Below are 17,067 nucleotides of genomic sequence, written 5' to 3' on the forward strand. Positions count from 1 at the left end.
GATCTTAAAAGAAACAATTACAAAAAATAAGCACCCCAGCTAGCTTTCTTGGGGGTTCAGCTTAAAGGTTACAAGCAAACAAAAGCATCTGAAGTTAGCACAGAGTCTACAAGGCAATAAGAAATAAAAGAAATAACCCTGATCGCGTCTAGCTAAACACGCTGATCTACTTACACATTTGGAGTTCAGATGAGTAGTTTTAGGCACAATCTGATGCTTTATGATCATACCTGGCTTAAGCTGCTTATAGCATGGCTGCTCTGTCCCTCCAGCCCAGAGAACAATAGACAAAGGGAAAATTTCTTTCCCTATTTTAAAAAGTTCTACCTTCCCACTGTCTCTTTTGGTCAGGTGCCCACTTTCTTTTCCTGGGGGACTTTTTAACCTTTTACAGGTAAAGCAAGTAAACAGCTACCAAGAGGGATTTTACAGCTCACTGGCTGGCCATCAAAGGGAGCTATCCCCCTTCATTTACCACAGCTGGGATGTGTTAATGCACACACCACCCTCTGTAAATACCAATGTTTGCTACTAGCCATAAAAATCTCCAGGCTGTGACAGCTTTTCTTCTGCTTCTGGGGACTTGTCCTTGCCGCCGGGTTAGCTGGGGGTGCCACTCGAGCGTTGCTCCGGAGCCAGCTCCCGAGCACACCCCCAAACCTCTAGCCCGAGTGAAGCGGTGCCGTAACCAAGAGCCAGCCGCCCCGCTGGGGTTGAGGGACCTCCAGTTAGGGCAAGTCACCGGGCACAAACGCTCTGCTCTGCCCGTCTCTGTGCGGCCAGTGAACTCAGCTGGTGAGCCAGCAGCTGTTCTGCAGCGTGGATCGCTAGGCTCGAGCCGGCTGTGACAACAAAGCGCTCTGGGCCTTCAGTGTTGGGACGTTATTAAGGGGAGTGGCACTTGGTAGCATGTGCTGACTGGCCTCACGGCACCCAGCAGGGGCTCCTTGGATCTCCCCATAGCCTGCCCCCGCCCCACACGCTTCCTGATGCCGCCTTCCTCTACTCGCCCGCTGCAGGCCCTTCCTGCAACTTCCCCCGGCCATTTGCCCTCCCTTGGCTCCGGTCACGCAGACGAAAAGCCGAAGGCCACAGTCTCGAGTGCAAGCACGATGTTTATTGGGGTTCCCAAGCAAACACAATCACAGATCCGCACACCAGCAGAGCAATTCCTGTTCCCCCTCCTCTTTCTTACCAGGCCTAATCAGACCCGTAGCATCTGCCCCCGGTCCGACCCCTGACAATTGATGGTCATGTTCTGTTTTGGAGGATCAGGAGTCTGGGGGCTTCATCACCACTTCTTTTCGTACGGGGTAAGGATAGAGGGTGCGTTTTGGCCAGGGTCACTGTTTCTTTGGCTTTTAGCCTCTCTTATGCCTTCCCCTGTCCGTCCGTCCTCGACACAGACCCGTCTCTCCCCTCCCGACTGGTTGCTTGATCTTGGCTTGGGAGAGGAGTCAGGCAGCCTTCAAGTGTCCGCTCGTAAGTCAAACTCCCACCATCCCCAGGGAGACTTTAACTCTCCTCCTTCTCTTGTCTCATTTTGTGCTATAAACCCCATCTGGCCGTGGGCAGATGCAACATACAGAAGATCAAAAGTCAAACAGGCAAACAAACCCCCAAATTCCATCTCAGGCTAATAAACAGGGCTAAATACTCAATGACCGTCACTAACCCCCCTCCCGGCAGGGGTACTCTGTGCCCCCAGCTCTGTCCCCTCAACAGAGATTTCAGAGCTGCGGCACGGTTACTAGGCAAGGGACAAGCTGTGATGATCACCGGCTATCTAAATCATGCTCGTTGCACTTGCCCCATCTGTTTCGTCCACCGGTTGCTACATTGTGGTCATGACTTGTTGTCATGCCTCTCGACTGTTGCCACAATTTGAGCCTCATGCTCCTTCACTTGAGTGAGTCTGTTTGCAGAACTGGGCTTTAATGAGCAACTCCCCCCCTCCTCCCCTCCAAAGTTTAAGCTGATACAAAGTCAGGATGGAGACAGACTGGAGTCTCTTCTCTCTAAGCCAGAGACGTGTCCCCAAAATAATTCCACTGTGACGCTGTGTGAGTTGTTCCAGTGGTTAATTCCCTTCCCTGTTAAAAATATACGCCTTATGTTCCAGCCTGAATTTGGCTAACTTCCACTTCCAGTCATGGGAGCATGAGAATAAGGCTTCTGACACAGTCCCACATAAACACTGTCATAAGCAAGCTTGGGAAGCATGGTCTAGATGAAATTGCTATAAGGTGGGTGCCCAACTGGGTGAAAGACCGTACACACAGAGTGCTTTTCACTGGTTCACTGCCAGACTGGGAGGAAGGGTTGACCGCATTTTCAATCTATAATTCCCTGGGTCCTCTTTCTTCCCCTTCTTAAAGGTAGGTTTTGTGATGGGTTCGGTCACAGAGACCCCCTTGGGACTGTCACCTGATGTGCTGAATTCACCTCTGAGCCTGTTTTCCCTACCAGCTTGGGACTCCAGCACCCTGCCTTGTTGAGCCAGGCACGCTAGCCTGCTGCAAACACACACCCGGGTCTGGGCCACGCTCCCAAAGCTGCAGGGGAGTCGGGCAGCCTTCAAGTGTCCACTCGTACATAAAGTCTCGCTGGGTATGGGGGGAGTTTAAACTCTCTTCCTTCTCTTTTCTCATGATGTGCTGTAAACCCCATCTGGCCATGGGCAGATGCAACACACAGAGTCTCCACGGCAAAACAACACCCACGGCAGCAAGTCTGAGTCTGGGACTACAGACTCGTGTTTGTGCTATGGTGCTAAAAATTGCCATGTAAATGTTGTCGCCCGAGCTCCGAGACCCACCCATCTCACCGAGCTTCAGGGCAGGAAAGTCTACATGGACCTAGTGGCGTCTACCAGGGTCCTGTCTCAGGAGCTTGTAAAATTTGCAGCTGACACCACGCTGGGAAGATCACAAGCACTTTGGAGGGCTGGATGAGAATTCAAAACGACCTTAACAAATAGGAGAACTGGTCTGAATTCAACAAGACCAAGCAAGCACAAAGTACTGTACATGGGAAGGAAAAAAAAAAATAAAACGCACACCTACAAACTGGGGAATAGCTGGTTCGGGGGTTGTACTGCTGAAAAGCAGCTGAGGATGCAAGTGGATCACAAATTGAAGGAGTCAGCAATGGGCTGCCGCTGCAAATAAAGTGAACTCACCCCGGGGAGTCGGATTTTCCAAAGAGCCCAGCACCCAATATCCCTTCTTCCCGCACAGCTGAGCTAACTAGGGGGAACAGAGCCTCCTTGCATCCAGGGTAGCAGCTGATGCCCTTGAGGCCTTATCGGAGACAGAGGAGGGCCTTGTGATAAAGGCCTTGTCAACATGGGGAAAAAAATTTTAATCATTTTTCCATGGGTGGTGGGGGGAATAAACCGCCTGGCACCCACACATGAGTGAGTCAGCCGGAACAAGGAACCACACAAACGATCATAACTCAGAATTCCGTTATTTCATCAAGAACAGATTTCCCCTTCATCACCTTGCAGACTGCCACGGACGTTAGCGGGACCCTCGCTGTGTATTGAGGGGTGTGCGTAGCCCTAAATTTATGCCCCCTGGCTCCCCGGTTGGTAATTAAAACAGAGCTGGGCCTGTCGCACAGAATAAATTGGGGAACTTTCGCATCGTATAAATAGAATGAAACTAAAACTATTAAGGGTAAAAACAGACCAAACAGCAGCTGCAGCATTAAACTTAACTATATAAGTAACACACCTGTGCAAGACTGCAACCAATCACAACCAACCACATCACTAAAAAGCTATTCCCATTCTTCACATGCATGTTCTAGCAAAGGCCCCAGCTGCTGGTCTGTTTTGTGTCTATTCAGACTGCAAGCTCTTCGGGGAAGGGACTTAACTCTATCTGTAAAACTCCCAGGGAAAGGGGCTCTGATCCCAAAAAGTCTCCAGATGTTGCCATATAAATTCTATTTTTCTCCCCTCCTCATTGCTGCACTCCATGAGCACCTGTCGGTGACATGAGATTCGTTCCCTCTCTCATCTCATCCCATCCCATCCCTGGAGGAGAACAGAATAGGGTGTGCTGGGGAGCGTTTTGTTTTGATGGGGGTTTTGTTTTTAGTGCACACACTGGTCTGGGTACGAAATATAAAATGTTTACTCTGGCAGCATAAAGCATCTTTCATATTGATGCCAATTTTCCCTACGTTCGCTTTAAGGTCCCAAAGAGAAGCAATTTTCTCTTCCTCCCACACTGTCCCCCCTCCCTCCCCCAGCTCCCTCACACACACAACAGAGCTCACCCCTTCTCCACTTTATTCACAACATGGCTGCTAAGAACACAGAGTCACATCAATGTCGGGTGGTCAGGACCTCGAGAGCTCATCAAGTCCAGCCCCCTGCTCTGTGGCAGGACCAAGTAAACCTAGACAGATGCCTGTCAGGGCTGGTCTAACCTGTTCCTAAAAACCTCCAGTGACGGTTACCCTTAGAGTTTGTTACCCTGCCAGCTTAGACGCCTCTTGGGTCTCTCCCACTGGCTCCCGCTCCTTTACAGCATTAGACACATACCTTTAAGGTTCGTGTAACATCATCCCTGCAGGGCCCTCCTGGCTCCTGCCCTCGCTGGGCTGAGAAAGTCACACAGAGACCTTTAGGTGCAGTGCCCATCTGGTGCTTTTACTTACAGGCTGTGCTCCCAACACCTTTCCACCATATAAGTCGTCCCCTTCTTGCAGTCCCCCAGCAGGAGAGAGGGGCCAAGCTATTTCTCTACTTCCCCTCACTGCCTTCCCTCTACCGCAGCTTTCCTCTTTCCAGCTTCCCCCCTGGCTTTCTTCCCTGGGACTCTTACCCAACTCGAACCTGCTGGGGCAGCAGCTGTTCAAGCTTACACAATCAGGGCCAGGTGGTCTACCCAGCTCCAATTCACTTCCCTTCATTGGAGCTGGAGTGACAGAGGGTTGGCGAAGCAGTTTTCTGCTTAGCACCCTGTCACAGTTCTTCTTTAGCTCCTCATTTCCTAGCAGACCTGCTATTTTGTCATGCCAAGGATACCACTATTGCACTGCTAATGATATCCAGCCTTTGCCCCAGCAAGTGTCTCCAGGCTCTCCCCGCATCAAGGTATAAGACATCGCCGGCAAAAAACAGAAAGTCCCTACAATACCTTCCTTTCGACTCAGTTCTGCTGCGACACCCATAGAACACAGCCAGCTGCTGAGGGCACTGGCCGGGGGTGAGCCGAGACTGACTGACTATGCAAAACATGCTGATTGTATTTGTCTTAAACAAAAGGGCTGTTATACAGACAACAGAGACCAATTGTTCTCCGGGCCACTGAAGGTAGGGCAAGAAGTGATGGGCTTTAATCTGCAGCAAGGGAGATTTAAATTAGACATTAGGAAAAACTTTCTAACTCTAAGGGAAGTTCAGCTCTGGAATAGGCTTCCAAGGGGGCTTGTGGAATCCCCCTCACTGGAGGCTTTTCAGAACAGGCGGGACAAAGGCCCATCAGGGATGGTCTAGGTTTACTTGGTCCTGCCTCAGCACAGGGGACTGGACTTGATGACCTCTCCAGGTCCCTTCCAGCTCCACATTTCTATGAGTCTAAGCTTAAGGCCTCTAGGCACTGCTATAATACCATGGACCGCACCAAATGCCTGCTCCCCCAACAGATTCTGCAAGGGAGTAGCAGTCTATTTGCAGGAACGGGCTCTTAATTAGGAGGATTCACAATTCACCACAACCCGATTTAAGCCTGTATTAGCATTGCACTAGTGCCCGGAGGTCCCATCTCCTCTGTCTATGGACCCCATTCCAATAGCCTCTAATCACCTTAATCTTTTAAAGCATTTAACCCTACAAAGAAGGGCAGTGCTTTTACCCCCGTGTGACAGAAGGGGAACTGCAACCAGATTGATTTAAATGGGAAATAGGCTTGTAAATACCAATGAAGATCAGGACCTAGGTGATTTACCCCAGGTATCAATGGTGGAGCAGGGAATCAAAGCCAGGTTTTTCAGGTCCCAGGCTAATGTCCTAATGACTGGACCATCCTTCCTCTCTTCAAGGCAGGGAGGCCTGGACCCACAAAGGGTGTCGTGCTGCGGAGAGTCACAACACCTAACTTTCAGATGCCTAGAAAAATCTCAGGAACAGCACCGGGATCCACCACGCCTGGGTTAGGTTCCCCGGCTCCCTACACAATGAATGGGGAGAGGTAGATGCCGTAGAATGGGGGCCACACCAGCCAGCATGCTAGGCAGGGAGACACCTACTCCAGCCAGTGCTAACGAGGGATGTGTCCTAAGCCCTGCCCCCTCAGGGAGTTTGGCACCTAAGTCCAGGCCGGAGCGAGGCACCTATCTCCGCTAGCTATCCACGAACGGGACATGTCTCTGGAGTCAGGCGATTAAACCCCCTGAGTAGTCTATCTAGTCATCTTCCCTGCCCAGCTGCCTCTCCCTATGAGCCAGAAATGTGATCAGGCCATGCATTAGGCAAGATATTTCCAGTAGAGACAGGGAAGTGTTCGTACCCTTAGTCCGTACTAACTGTCAGGGTGGTTAAGCACTGGAATAAATTGTGGAATCTCTCATTGGAGATTATTAACAGCAGGATAGACAAACACCTGTCAGGGATGGTCTAGATAATACTTAGTCCTGCCTTGAGTGCAGGGGACTGGACTAGATGACCTCTCGAGATCCCTTCCAGTCCTATGATTCTCTGATTATACAAAGCACTGGTGAGACCTCATCTGGAATACTGTGGGCAGTTCTGGTTTTCCGTGTTTAAGAAAGATGAATCCAGACTAGAACAGATGCAGAGAAGGGCTACTAGGACGATGTGAGGCATGGAGAGCCTACCCTACGAGAGGAGATTTAAGGAGCTTGGCTTGTTTAGCCTAACCAAACGAAGGCAGAGGAGAGATAGGATTGCTCTCTATAAATCCATCAGAGAGATCAATACCAGGGAAGGAGAGGAGTTATTTAAGTCAAGGGCCAATGCTGGCATAAGAAAAAAAAAATGAATACAAACTGGCCATCAATAAATTTAGTTTTGAAATTAGATGAAGGTTTCTAATCACCAGCGGAGTTTAGTTCTGAAACAGTCTTCCGAGGAGAGCAGTGCAGACAATAAGATAACTTGTTTTAAGACTGAACTTGATAAGTTTATGGGAGGTGGAGGGGGGAGTTACGATGAAGTTCCCCAACGAGGCATGTGGCCCATCCATGATTGCTATTAGCAAATATCTCCAGTGACCCGTGATGGGACACTAGACGGGGAGGGCTCGGAGGTACGACAGAGAATTCTTTCCCAGGCGTCTGTCTGGTGGGTCTCGCCCACATGCTCAGGGTCTAACTGGTCGCCAGATTTGGGGTCAGGAAGGAATTTTCCCCTACCTCAGCTTGGCAGAGACCCTGGGGAGGTTTCATCTTCCTCTGCAGCATGGGGCATGGGTCACTTGCAGGTTTGAATTAGTGTAAAATGGTGGATTCTCTGTCGCTTGAAGTTTTTAAACCATGATGTGAGGATGTCAGTGACTCAGCCAAAGGTTTGGGGTGGATCACAGAAGTGGGTGGGTGAGATTCTGTGGCCTGTGATGTGCAAGAGGTCAGACTGGATGATCACGACGGGCCCTCCTGGCCTTCAGGTCTATGAGTCTATAAGGCTGCGTGCGTGGCTGGTGGGCGGGCAGAAGGGACACAAGTGTACAGGCCAGAGATCAGCAGATGAATCCTGCACTGCTGGGGGCGCCGACAGGGGTGAGTTGGGAGAGTCTGAGGCAGGCGTTAGTCTCTCCCTCCATAACTAACGGGTGTCTCAGAACAACCCCCATGACGCCTGCATCTGCCGAATTGAACAGGCAGTTGGAGGCTCCCTGCTTCAGGGCGCTGTGGGCAAACCGTCAGAAAACAGCAGTTGGGAGTTGTGGCTGACTGCAGCAGCGGCTGGGGGGTAGATACAACCTATCTCACAACCGATTATTTTCCAGCCCGGAAGGGACAAACTGCAGAGCTAGATAAGGAAAGACGGAGCGTGGTGAAATACCACAGCCCTCCTCCACGGAAAAGCAGCCGAAATAAATTTCTTCTTTGACGGGTGTTAAAATCCCCTGCCCCTCCCGAAACCGCAAAATTACAGGGAACAATGAAGAATTGTAGGTGTCTGGCTGGCTGAGTTTCTGGCTGAATGCTTATTATACAGAATGCCATTGGTTTTCAATTTTTAAATGAAAAATTCCAGGATTTTACAAAAGCTATTTGGTGGGGGGGAGGGGTTAACCAATTTTTGACCTCTCCAGTACATGAAAATACTGATCCGCTCTGTCTCAAAGTCGTGGGACATCAATGGGCCCCAGTTCCAGACCCTACAGTTGTCATGAGCAAGTCTTATCACCGCAGTTTGGTGCCAGGCTTTGTGTCTCCGCTGCGCTGGTATAAATGGGCTGCATGAACTGGGCCCATTGTTTGCCCTGCTGCTTAAAAATCAAGCCAGGCTGGCGTCATGATGCAGTGGCTAAAGAATCCTAGAACTTCTGTCTCTGAACAAAGAGCTCTGGTCTCATGAAGAACTGGGTCAGATGCGAGATCAACCCACCCAGCAGCCTGTTCCCCTAGTAACAGCATGAAAACCGGCAGTAGGCACTTCAAAGGAAACAGCATTATCCCCGCAAGCTACTCTGTCTGCCTGCAATGTTGATACAAAGCCTGGCACCAAACTCCTTGGGGGTAGGATGTGCAGAGTGCCCATGGCAATGGACAGGTCTGGAACTGGGGCCTGTTGATGTCCCAGGACTTTGAGACAGAGCTGTCCTAGCTGACGTCCATGCTGGACTCAATGCACCCGCTGCTGGCCGCTTTTGGAGGCCAAACAGCCCCAGGCCTGGCTCGTGCTTCGAAGACCAGCCAGGAACCCAGGCAGTCTCCGCCACTGCAGAGCGTCTGCCTAAAACATCTTTCCCCACCCCCACTCAGATTCATTGCCTGAAGAAAAACAGGCTATAAACTAAAAAAAAAAACAAAAACAAAAAGTGAAACGAATTGGTTCAAAAGCACAAGAAACAGGATGCAATGTGATGCACCTGTTATTCGTTGGCCTGACTCCTAGCAACCACATTTGCATGCCCACAGCCGTTTGCAGGTAGATGCAAGGGAAGCAAAGGAAAAACAAGCAGCAGAAGATAAATTAGCAATTAACAGACAGCTGAATCCGATCAAAACCAGTTTTTGCAATTTCCCAGGGGATGGTACTTCTCCAGAGTCACTTACCTGGTCAGCGTTTTGCATTAATTAACCCCCTCCCCTCCCCCCGTGATTTTAGTTCCTGCAGGTATTTCTGTGACCTTCCCCCCGCCCCCGCCCTGGCAGGGGTGGCAGCACAGGGGAAGGGGACATACGAGAGCGCCCCTTCTGCAATGGAAATATGAGATCAGGTCAGCAGCAGCTACCCCGGTGAAGAGACAGAATCACCAGGACCCCTCTTCCTTGGCCTTTTTACAGGACTAGATTCACAAAAAAGATAGAGGTGGTCATGCACCGTTATCCCTGTGGTTAGAGCAGCTCCTTGGAGATGGTCAGGCTGTGGGGTGTTCTCCCCATCTCTCCTGCTGACATCATATAAAGTATGACTGGGGGAGAGGGACAGCTCAGTGGTTTGAGCGTTGGCCTGCTAAACCCAGGGTTGTGAGTTCAATCCCTGAGGGGGCCATTTAGGGATCTGGGGCAAAAATTGGGGATTAGTCCTGCTTTGAGCAGGAGGTTGAACTAGATGACCTTCTGAGGTCCCTTCCAACCCTGATATTCTATGATTCTATTCTCAGATCTTCACTGGGCCAGAGAACATGTGAGAATGTCCCAGCCACCAGGCTATGGAACCAGTCACCTAGGACAGAGAAATCTCTGCTCCATCCTCTGTGAACATCCTCCCCCACAGAGCTTTTAGCCCAGTGGTAAGACAGCATCTACCCCCCATCCCACTATTTTGTGAATGGCACCTAAGTCAAGGGGGAGAAATGGCCAAACTAGTCAGTGAAATGGTGTCAAATTTGCAAATAGCTGCAGCAAATAAATGATGAATGTGAAAAATTTCACACATACCCTGGGGATAAGCCAACATAACTTGTAGCAGAACATGAGTAATGAAACATGGGGGAGGCCTTGTTTCTTGGAAGACAATCATAGAATATCAGGGTTGGAAGGGACCTCAGGAGGTCATCTAGTCCAACCCCCTGCTCAAAGCAGGACCAGTCCCCAATTTTTGCCCCGGATCCCTAAATGGCCCCCTCAAGGATTGAACTCACAACCCTGGGTTTAGCAGGCCAATGCTCAAAACACTGAGCTATCCCTCCCCCTCCTCCAAGATTAGGGAAGGTAACTAGAGCAGCAGAAATGTTGTGCTAAGATAAGCAAATGGGACAGTAAGCTAAAAGAGAGAATGTATGAGCTAGCTATAATAAGAGGGAGACCACATGGGGAACCATTCGTTAACAAGAAGAAAACAAAGGACAAGAGAAGTCAGGAGCATAAATAAGAGTAAAGTCAAATATAGTGCGTGGGTAGAACTTGCGGTACAGGGATTGGTTCCTGCAAAGGAACCAAGGCAATTCCAAAATGCGAAGCGATGTATCATGAATGCAATGTAATGTATAAAGGAGGAGGTTGGCGGTGTAATCTGGGGAGGTGTGGTACGACCTATACCCACCCCCTACACTTGAGTTTGATCAGCTCAGAGTAGCTTTCCTATATGCCAAATAAGAAACTTGGGCGATCTGCCCAGAGTTGTGCTTGGGGAGCTGAGGGGAAGAGGTCTCAGGGGAACCCCAATGTAACTAAACAGAGACAAGCCCCTGTGTGGTTGCCCTGAGTGGTGTGCTGCAGTTTAGCTTAACACCTGCTCCCAATGACCATAGGTCCAAGCGTCTGGCGTTTAGAAGCAGCAACCGGGGTGTGTGAGAGCAGACGTAAACAGAGTGATTGTTGTGATCCTAATATGCTGGGGGCGGGCGGGGGGGGGGGGCGGTGACAGATGGTCTCTTAGAAGCCGCATGGTGGGGGAAGCAAACAAAGGACTCTTTAAAGCAGAGAAGCAAAGTGCATTGGCCTACAGAGCATGGCTCACATGCACATGTCTGGAATGGAGCTACGCAGCAGGGGATTACCTTTATCCTCAGGAGGAGCAAAGTAGGGGGCAGTGGGGACAGGTACAGACCCACACACACCCCTGCCCAGGGACACACACACACACACACAGCTGGCTTGGATTCCTGAGTCTCTCATGTCACAGATTTATATAGATCTCTTCTGAAACCTGGTCCTCTTTCTTCCATTATGAGATCGTCCTACAATACACACTTGGGGAGAACACACACATAAGAGGGGGGTGCAAAAGGCACATACACACACCCCAAGGCAGGGGGGGACTCACACATACTAGGAATCAGAGAGGACACAATGGCGGGGAACACAGAGGGCAGGGGAGGGAAGAGAGACATTTTGGGGGGAGCAGATGAGGACACTGAAAAAAACCCCACACATACACACAAACGAACACCAGGGGTCAAGGACACAAACTGGGGCAACACAGACACACACACGTGCCCCTCTTCACCCACTGGGAAGCAGACAATGTTCTGCGATGGACCTATTTTCCAGGCTCCTGAAAGCTACCTGGGGAGAAAGGGGACTTTCCTTTGTGAGGTTTCAGAGTAGCAGCCATGTTAGCCTGTATCCATAAAAAGAACGAGGAGGACTTGTGGCACCTTAGAGACGAACAAATTGATTAGAGCATAAGCTTTCGTGAGCTACAGCTCACTTCAGCGGATGTTTTCTTTTTCCTTTGTGAACCATTCATGCAGTATAAATAGGCTCGGCAGGATAAGATATGGATCTGCCACTGATCAATTTCGCCGCAAGTGCACAAACTGAGGACAAAATATTTCCATCCACCATTATCAAGATTTACAGAAGGGCAAAGTAAGGAAAATGCTGCTTGAGAATGGATTAGGGTTTCTCTGACGTGTATTTCCCTCGTCTGTTTTGACATGAGATGTTGCAATTTGTGTTTTAAAGGTTATAAAGCTTTAACTGTTTAAATCTCAACATCTATTGCCATTAATTATTCTCTGCTCCCCCGCTCCCCCCCATTAATTTCCCACAGCGGCGAGCATTTACAGAAACATTTTTTAAAAGGCTTAAAACCCATAATTTTGCACAGCTGTGAACATTTAAAATTGATAAAAATCTTTTTTAAAAAAGCTTAAAAATAAACTTCAATATTATCTGTCAAAGTTATGAAAATCATCGTCATCGTCTGCCAAGCCTAGTTATAAACACAAGTCATTTAAAGTCCCCTAGTCAACAAATCCCCACTAGCCCAAGCTTCGGCTGTTACCCACCTACTGTGGTCCTGCCAGTTCGGACCCACCACTCAGTGACCTGAACAGAAACAGCGGGTTTGGGATCAGGTTCTAGTATGTCCACACTGCAATGTAAGCCCAGGGTTCAAACTCAGACTCAAGGCTAACCCCTCTTCCATCTTAGAGACTAACCAATTTATTTGAGCATGAGCTTTCGTGAGCTCACGAAAGCTCATGCTCAAATAAATTGGTTAGTCTCTAAGGTGCCACAAGTCCTCCTTTTCTTTTTGCGAATACAGACTAACACGGCTGTTACTCTGAAACCCCTCTTCCATCAACACACAAATCAGGCTAACCCAGGGTTTCACTGGGGTAGAAGGCCTGAACCGGATTCAAGCCAGGACCCAGGGCTCAAGCCCTATTGCTTTGTTGGGTAGATGCAGCCCCACTGGATTCGTGCTCTGGGAGTCCACCAATAGTATCCCACAATCCCACAGGCCGACGTTCTTTGTCCTCTGGATAGCCAAGTTTTTCCACACAGCATCACGAACAAAGGGCTAGAATGGCCACATTTTGGCAGGGCGCATTGCAGACAGTGGAGCCCTGGGGTGGGGCCCAGGGTTGAATAAATGTAGATGCTCAAGTCCTAGGTCAGTGGTTCCCAAACTTTAACAACTAATCCCCTTTCACTAAAATGTCAAGTCTCGCGAACCCCCTCTTAAAAATGAATATTTCCAGGGATTTTCTCCATTACCTGAGTATAAATTCTAAAAGCAGTGATCTGGGAAATACAGAATTTGTTCTTATGACATGCTTATTACACACTATTATTAATCACTACATTATGAAAATGGCAACACTCCTCCAAGATGTCACTTTCGTAGCTTGTATCACTTTGATTAATCCTGTTATAAGACCAGGCTCCTATGTTTCATCAAAGAGTATCAGACGTGAAACAGCATGAAGGTATTTAAGAAGCCAACTCAGAGAGCATTCAGGTCTTGAGCAGTCCAGGCAACCAACGTATGTTACAACAAAGCTTAAACTTGTTCTTCATAATAATTTAAAAACAATACTAGCTGCCTATTTAATTTCAAAAACAGCAAAAAATATCCACCTCCCTTTCCACTTCTTCTAAGGAGTCCTGAAGTTTAAATCTCCTCAGTGGGACGCTTGCTTTGATCTGCTTAGCTCTCGGAAGTCCAGGGGCTCTAGGCCCCATGGTGCCCGGGGACCCTAGGGACAGCTCTGTTCGCCATTAGGGAATTTTTCCCCCCCGAGAACCCCCTGTAACATTTTGCAAACTCCAGCTTGGGAACCACTGTCCTAGGTTAACAAACCCCAGGTCTGCTCAGTTGAGGTCTACGAACCCTGGGCTTACATTGCAGTGTAGACATACCCTTTAGGGCTACCCTCTATATCTTATCTCAGTCCCAACAAAAGATGGAGACAGCACAGATCTGCTGACCAGGAGGTCTTGGTTCAATTCCCAGCAATGACATCACAAGGTCCTTGGGCTAGTCAGTTCATCGCTCTATCCCTTACCTACCAAACAGGCTCCTGATAATGCTTGCTTAGCAAGGAAATATTTCATTCCTATTTGGGAGGCTCAGACTCTGCAGTGACGAACAGCAGACACCTCCTCAACTCCGGACACCTGGAATAGGAAATTCCACCCACCTCCAACTTGGCTGTTACCCCAGAGAGGCAAGGCTGGAACAGCAGGTTTGGAAGCGAATGTCAGAGTGACATCTGTGTTCCTTCACAGACACGCAGCTCATTTCAGAGCCATAGTTTGTACTTCTGGGTTGGGATACCAAGCACGGACACTTGTTTTTACATCTCAGCCATTCGTTGTTGATTTCCACTGTAAGCTCTTCAGGGAGAGGGGCTGTGGCGTTTAATTAATTCGTATGGCTCCAAGGATATTGGTGGTTGCTAAGTAACAAATCATAATCCCTTCCGCAGAGATCAAACGGCCTTCGGCCCCCTGCAAGAGCAAGAAATGTGCAATATGAGGAACGGAGAGGAATTCTCCATACCCTTGAGATCAGCTGCTGAGCCAGCCCACATAGGGCAAATGTCACCCTTTGCTAACATTTCAGTATTCCTAAATAACACAAGGGCTCAAACATCATGAGCAAAGGTCATGAGACTAGCTTCTAAAACCATGAACTATGCCAACATTTACTAATTTTTAGCTGTCGATGCATTTAATATCTTTGAGACCCCAGATAGAAAGTGTGAAAAATCAGGGGGGTAGGGGGGAGGGAATAGGTGCCTATATAAGAAAAGATCCCAAAAATCGGGACTGTCCCTATAATATCGGGACATCTGGTCACCCTAGGCTTTGATCTACAAGAAATCACTAGGAGAGAGGTGTGGCTTTTGGTAAGATTAACGTGCATTTAGACCTTTGACATGTTCTCACTAATGCCTTTGTCCCTCAAAGACGAGCACTTTGCATCCGAAGGCATAGGGTACATGGAGAGACGTGAGCAGCGTGAGAGAGGAGAACGCCTATCAAATTGCAATGTAAGATCTACAAGACGATAATTAGGCCTGGATTTTTATATGGCTCTGAATGCTGGGCAAGGAGAAAGAGACAGGAGCAGATCTTGAAAACAGTGACAAAGAGAAGGTGGCGCTGGCCGCTGGGAGTTACGAGGAGGGTTCTGTTTGTTCGCCTCCCAGCTTTTCAGCCTTTCGGATTCATGTTTTCCAGCTTTTCTCCCTGGCCACAAGGCCTAGAAACGGACCAGAAGGTGAATAATCATTCGGGGTTCACGGCACGTCTCTCCCCCTCCTTGCCTCCTCAAGCCCAGCCTCTTAAATTTCAGGCCTCCGGCCTGGTGCCACACTACCAGGGCAACAGCTGTAGGCCTGGCTGAATTCAGGGATTTCCAGCGCTAACAGCATGAACTGCTCCAGTGTGAGCTGAGCCAGGCTCAAACAATCCAGATCCTCTGTGCCCGTAACACACACTACAGGATGGGCAGCTTGTTCCCGTCTGGCCCTGGAAAGGCCCCTGCACTGGTGAGGGGGATTTTCAGGGTATTCCCAAAGCAGAGGGGCCTTGACCTCTCCTCTCCAGCCCCTTTGCATCCTGACTCAGGCCCTCACTTTGCAAACAGACATCGGACTCCTCTTCCCAGCCCTGCTCCGCTCTGCTAGCCCGGCTCCACCCTGCCTGCTGCAAACCAGACCCCCTCTGCTGTCTGCCTTCCCCATGGAATGAGCCGCCTCTGTCCTTCCCCCAGCAAGCATGGGTCTCCCCTCCTGCCCCACCCCTCAAATCCAGGGGCCTCCTTCCCTCCCCCATTCCCAGTTCCACCCACCCCAGTGCTGCTGGTCCCAAAACAAGGGAGCCTCCTTCCCTCCATGCTGAGACCCCTCCACCCTTCCCCCAGCCCATCTGAGCAGAGCAGGGGGAGGCTGGTTATGGCTGCAGCTCTCCCTGCATGAGGCCCCATAGGAAGGGAGGTGATCCAGCAAACCCACAATCGCCCATCTGTTCTGTGCGGCCCACTGGCTCCCATCTGCCCACAGATGCCCCGGCCCTGCCTTAATTCAGGAACCCCACTCCCTTTCCCCAGGGATTTGGAGTGTGGCCCAGTGGAGATACATCCAGGCAGCTGGATGGAGACAAGCAGGCACCTGGCTAATGGAAATAATTCTGCGGGCCTTGTGACAGCCCCTGCCTTCTCGCTGCCCCCAGGAAAACAGACACACACACTGCCCTGAACCCCACCGGGGGTCCCACACTTCACAACCTGTGCAGGCCAAGCTCACTGCACACACCGTGGGCTACCTGCATCCATCCTGCCCCCTCTCAACAAGCTCCCATCCGCCTTTATTGTGGGGACTCCAAGCAACTCCCTCCACTCTGCCAGGGGCTCTGTGTGCCCCCAAATTCCTCCCTCCCCAGATACAAGGATCCCCCCATTCTGCCCCCATGCCAGGGCCTCTGTGCATCCCCCTCCCCCCACACACTCATTTCTTTTCTCTGAGCCATCAATCACGCCTGTCAAACTCCCCGGGGACAGGGACAGAGCTGAGCTGGGGGGCGGTGATGCTGGAAGGAGCTGCCAGCACCCGGCTCTTTGATCCCCAGACCAATCCCTGCCATCCTGCAACTGATCCGCTGCAGCTTTCCAGAGTCATCCTGACCCAGAGAAACGCCGCCAAGCCGAGGGCTGCCCCTTGCCTGGCTGGGCCAATTCACTGCCCTGAACACCCCTTTTCTCCACCCTTGGATCCGTTCCCCCCGGATCTCAAACCCTCAGTCCCTTCTCAGATGTTTCCCCCACACCCTTGGGCGGAGTTGAAGGGAGGGTTTCCTCTCTTCTGCCTCCAACAACCATATTCCTTTAAGAAATCCACTAACCCCCCTTCAACTTCCCCTGGACACAAGCCACCACTTACCCTGACCCCAAGCAGCTGCAGGGAGCTAAATGCATTGGGCCTGCTCCATGTAGTGAGCATCTGTAGGATCCAGCGGTAGGTGGCATTTCAGCCCCTCTTGCTTTTTTTCTCTCCTGCGCCCTCCCACTCCTTCGTCATCCTCAACAACCAATGGGAGAACGAGCTGTCAGAAGAGGGGCAGGTGAGGAGGAGGAGGGCAAGTGAGGAATTGAGTTCATGCTGCTAAGAACTGGAATAAATCGCCGAGGGAGTTTGTGGAATCTCCCTCCCTGCATGACCTTCCCCTCCCCGTCTT

General features: G+C 50.1%; 1 protein-coding gene across 5 annotated transcripts in view; it reads right to left on the reverse strand.

Annotated features, from left to right (window-relative positions):
- LOC311530360 (C-type lectin domain family 2 member B-like) overlaps nt 1–16,857 on the reverse strand; it is a 43,118-nt gene extending 26,261 nt beyond the window's left edge. For 2 of the 5 annotated variants that reach the window (XM_084646868.1, XM_084646867.1), the window contains exon 1: nt 16,773–16,857. In XM_084646868.1, the coding sequence (XP_084502994.1) occupies nt 16,773–16,832 (60 nt within the window). In that variant the 5' untranslated portion in view covers nt 16,833–16,857. Of the gene's footprint in view, nt 1–5,156; nt 5,252–13,892; nt 14,012–16,772 lie in introns of those variants that run through there. The other 3 variants (XM_084646869.1, XM_084646871.1, XM_084646870.1) reach the window with 3 other exon arrangements.
- Between the last annotated feature and the right edge of the window lie 210 nt (nt 16,858–17,067).

Source organism: Lepidochelys olivacea, assembly GCF_965140295.1.
Source record: "Lepidochelys olivacea isolate rLepOli2 genome assembly, chromosome: 14".
In the NCBI taxonomy this organism is placed as follows: Eukaryota; Metazoa; Chordata; order Testudines; family Cheloniidae; genus Lepidochelys; species Lepidochelys olivacea.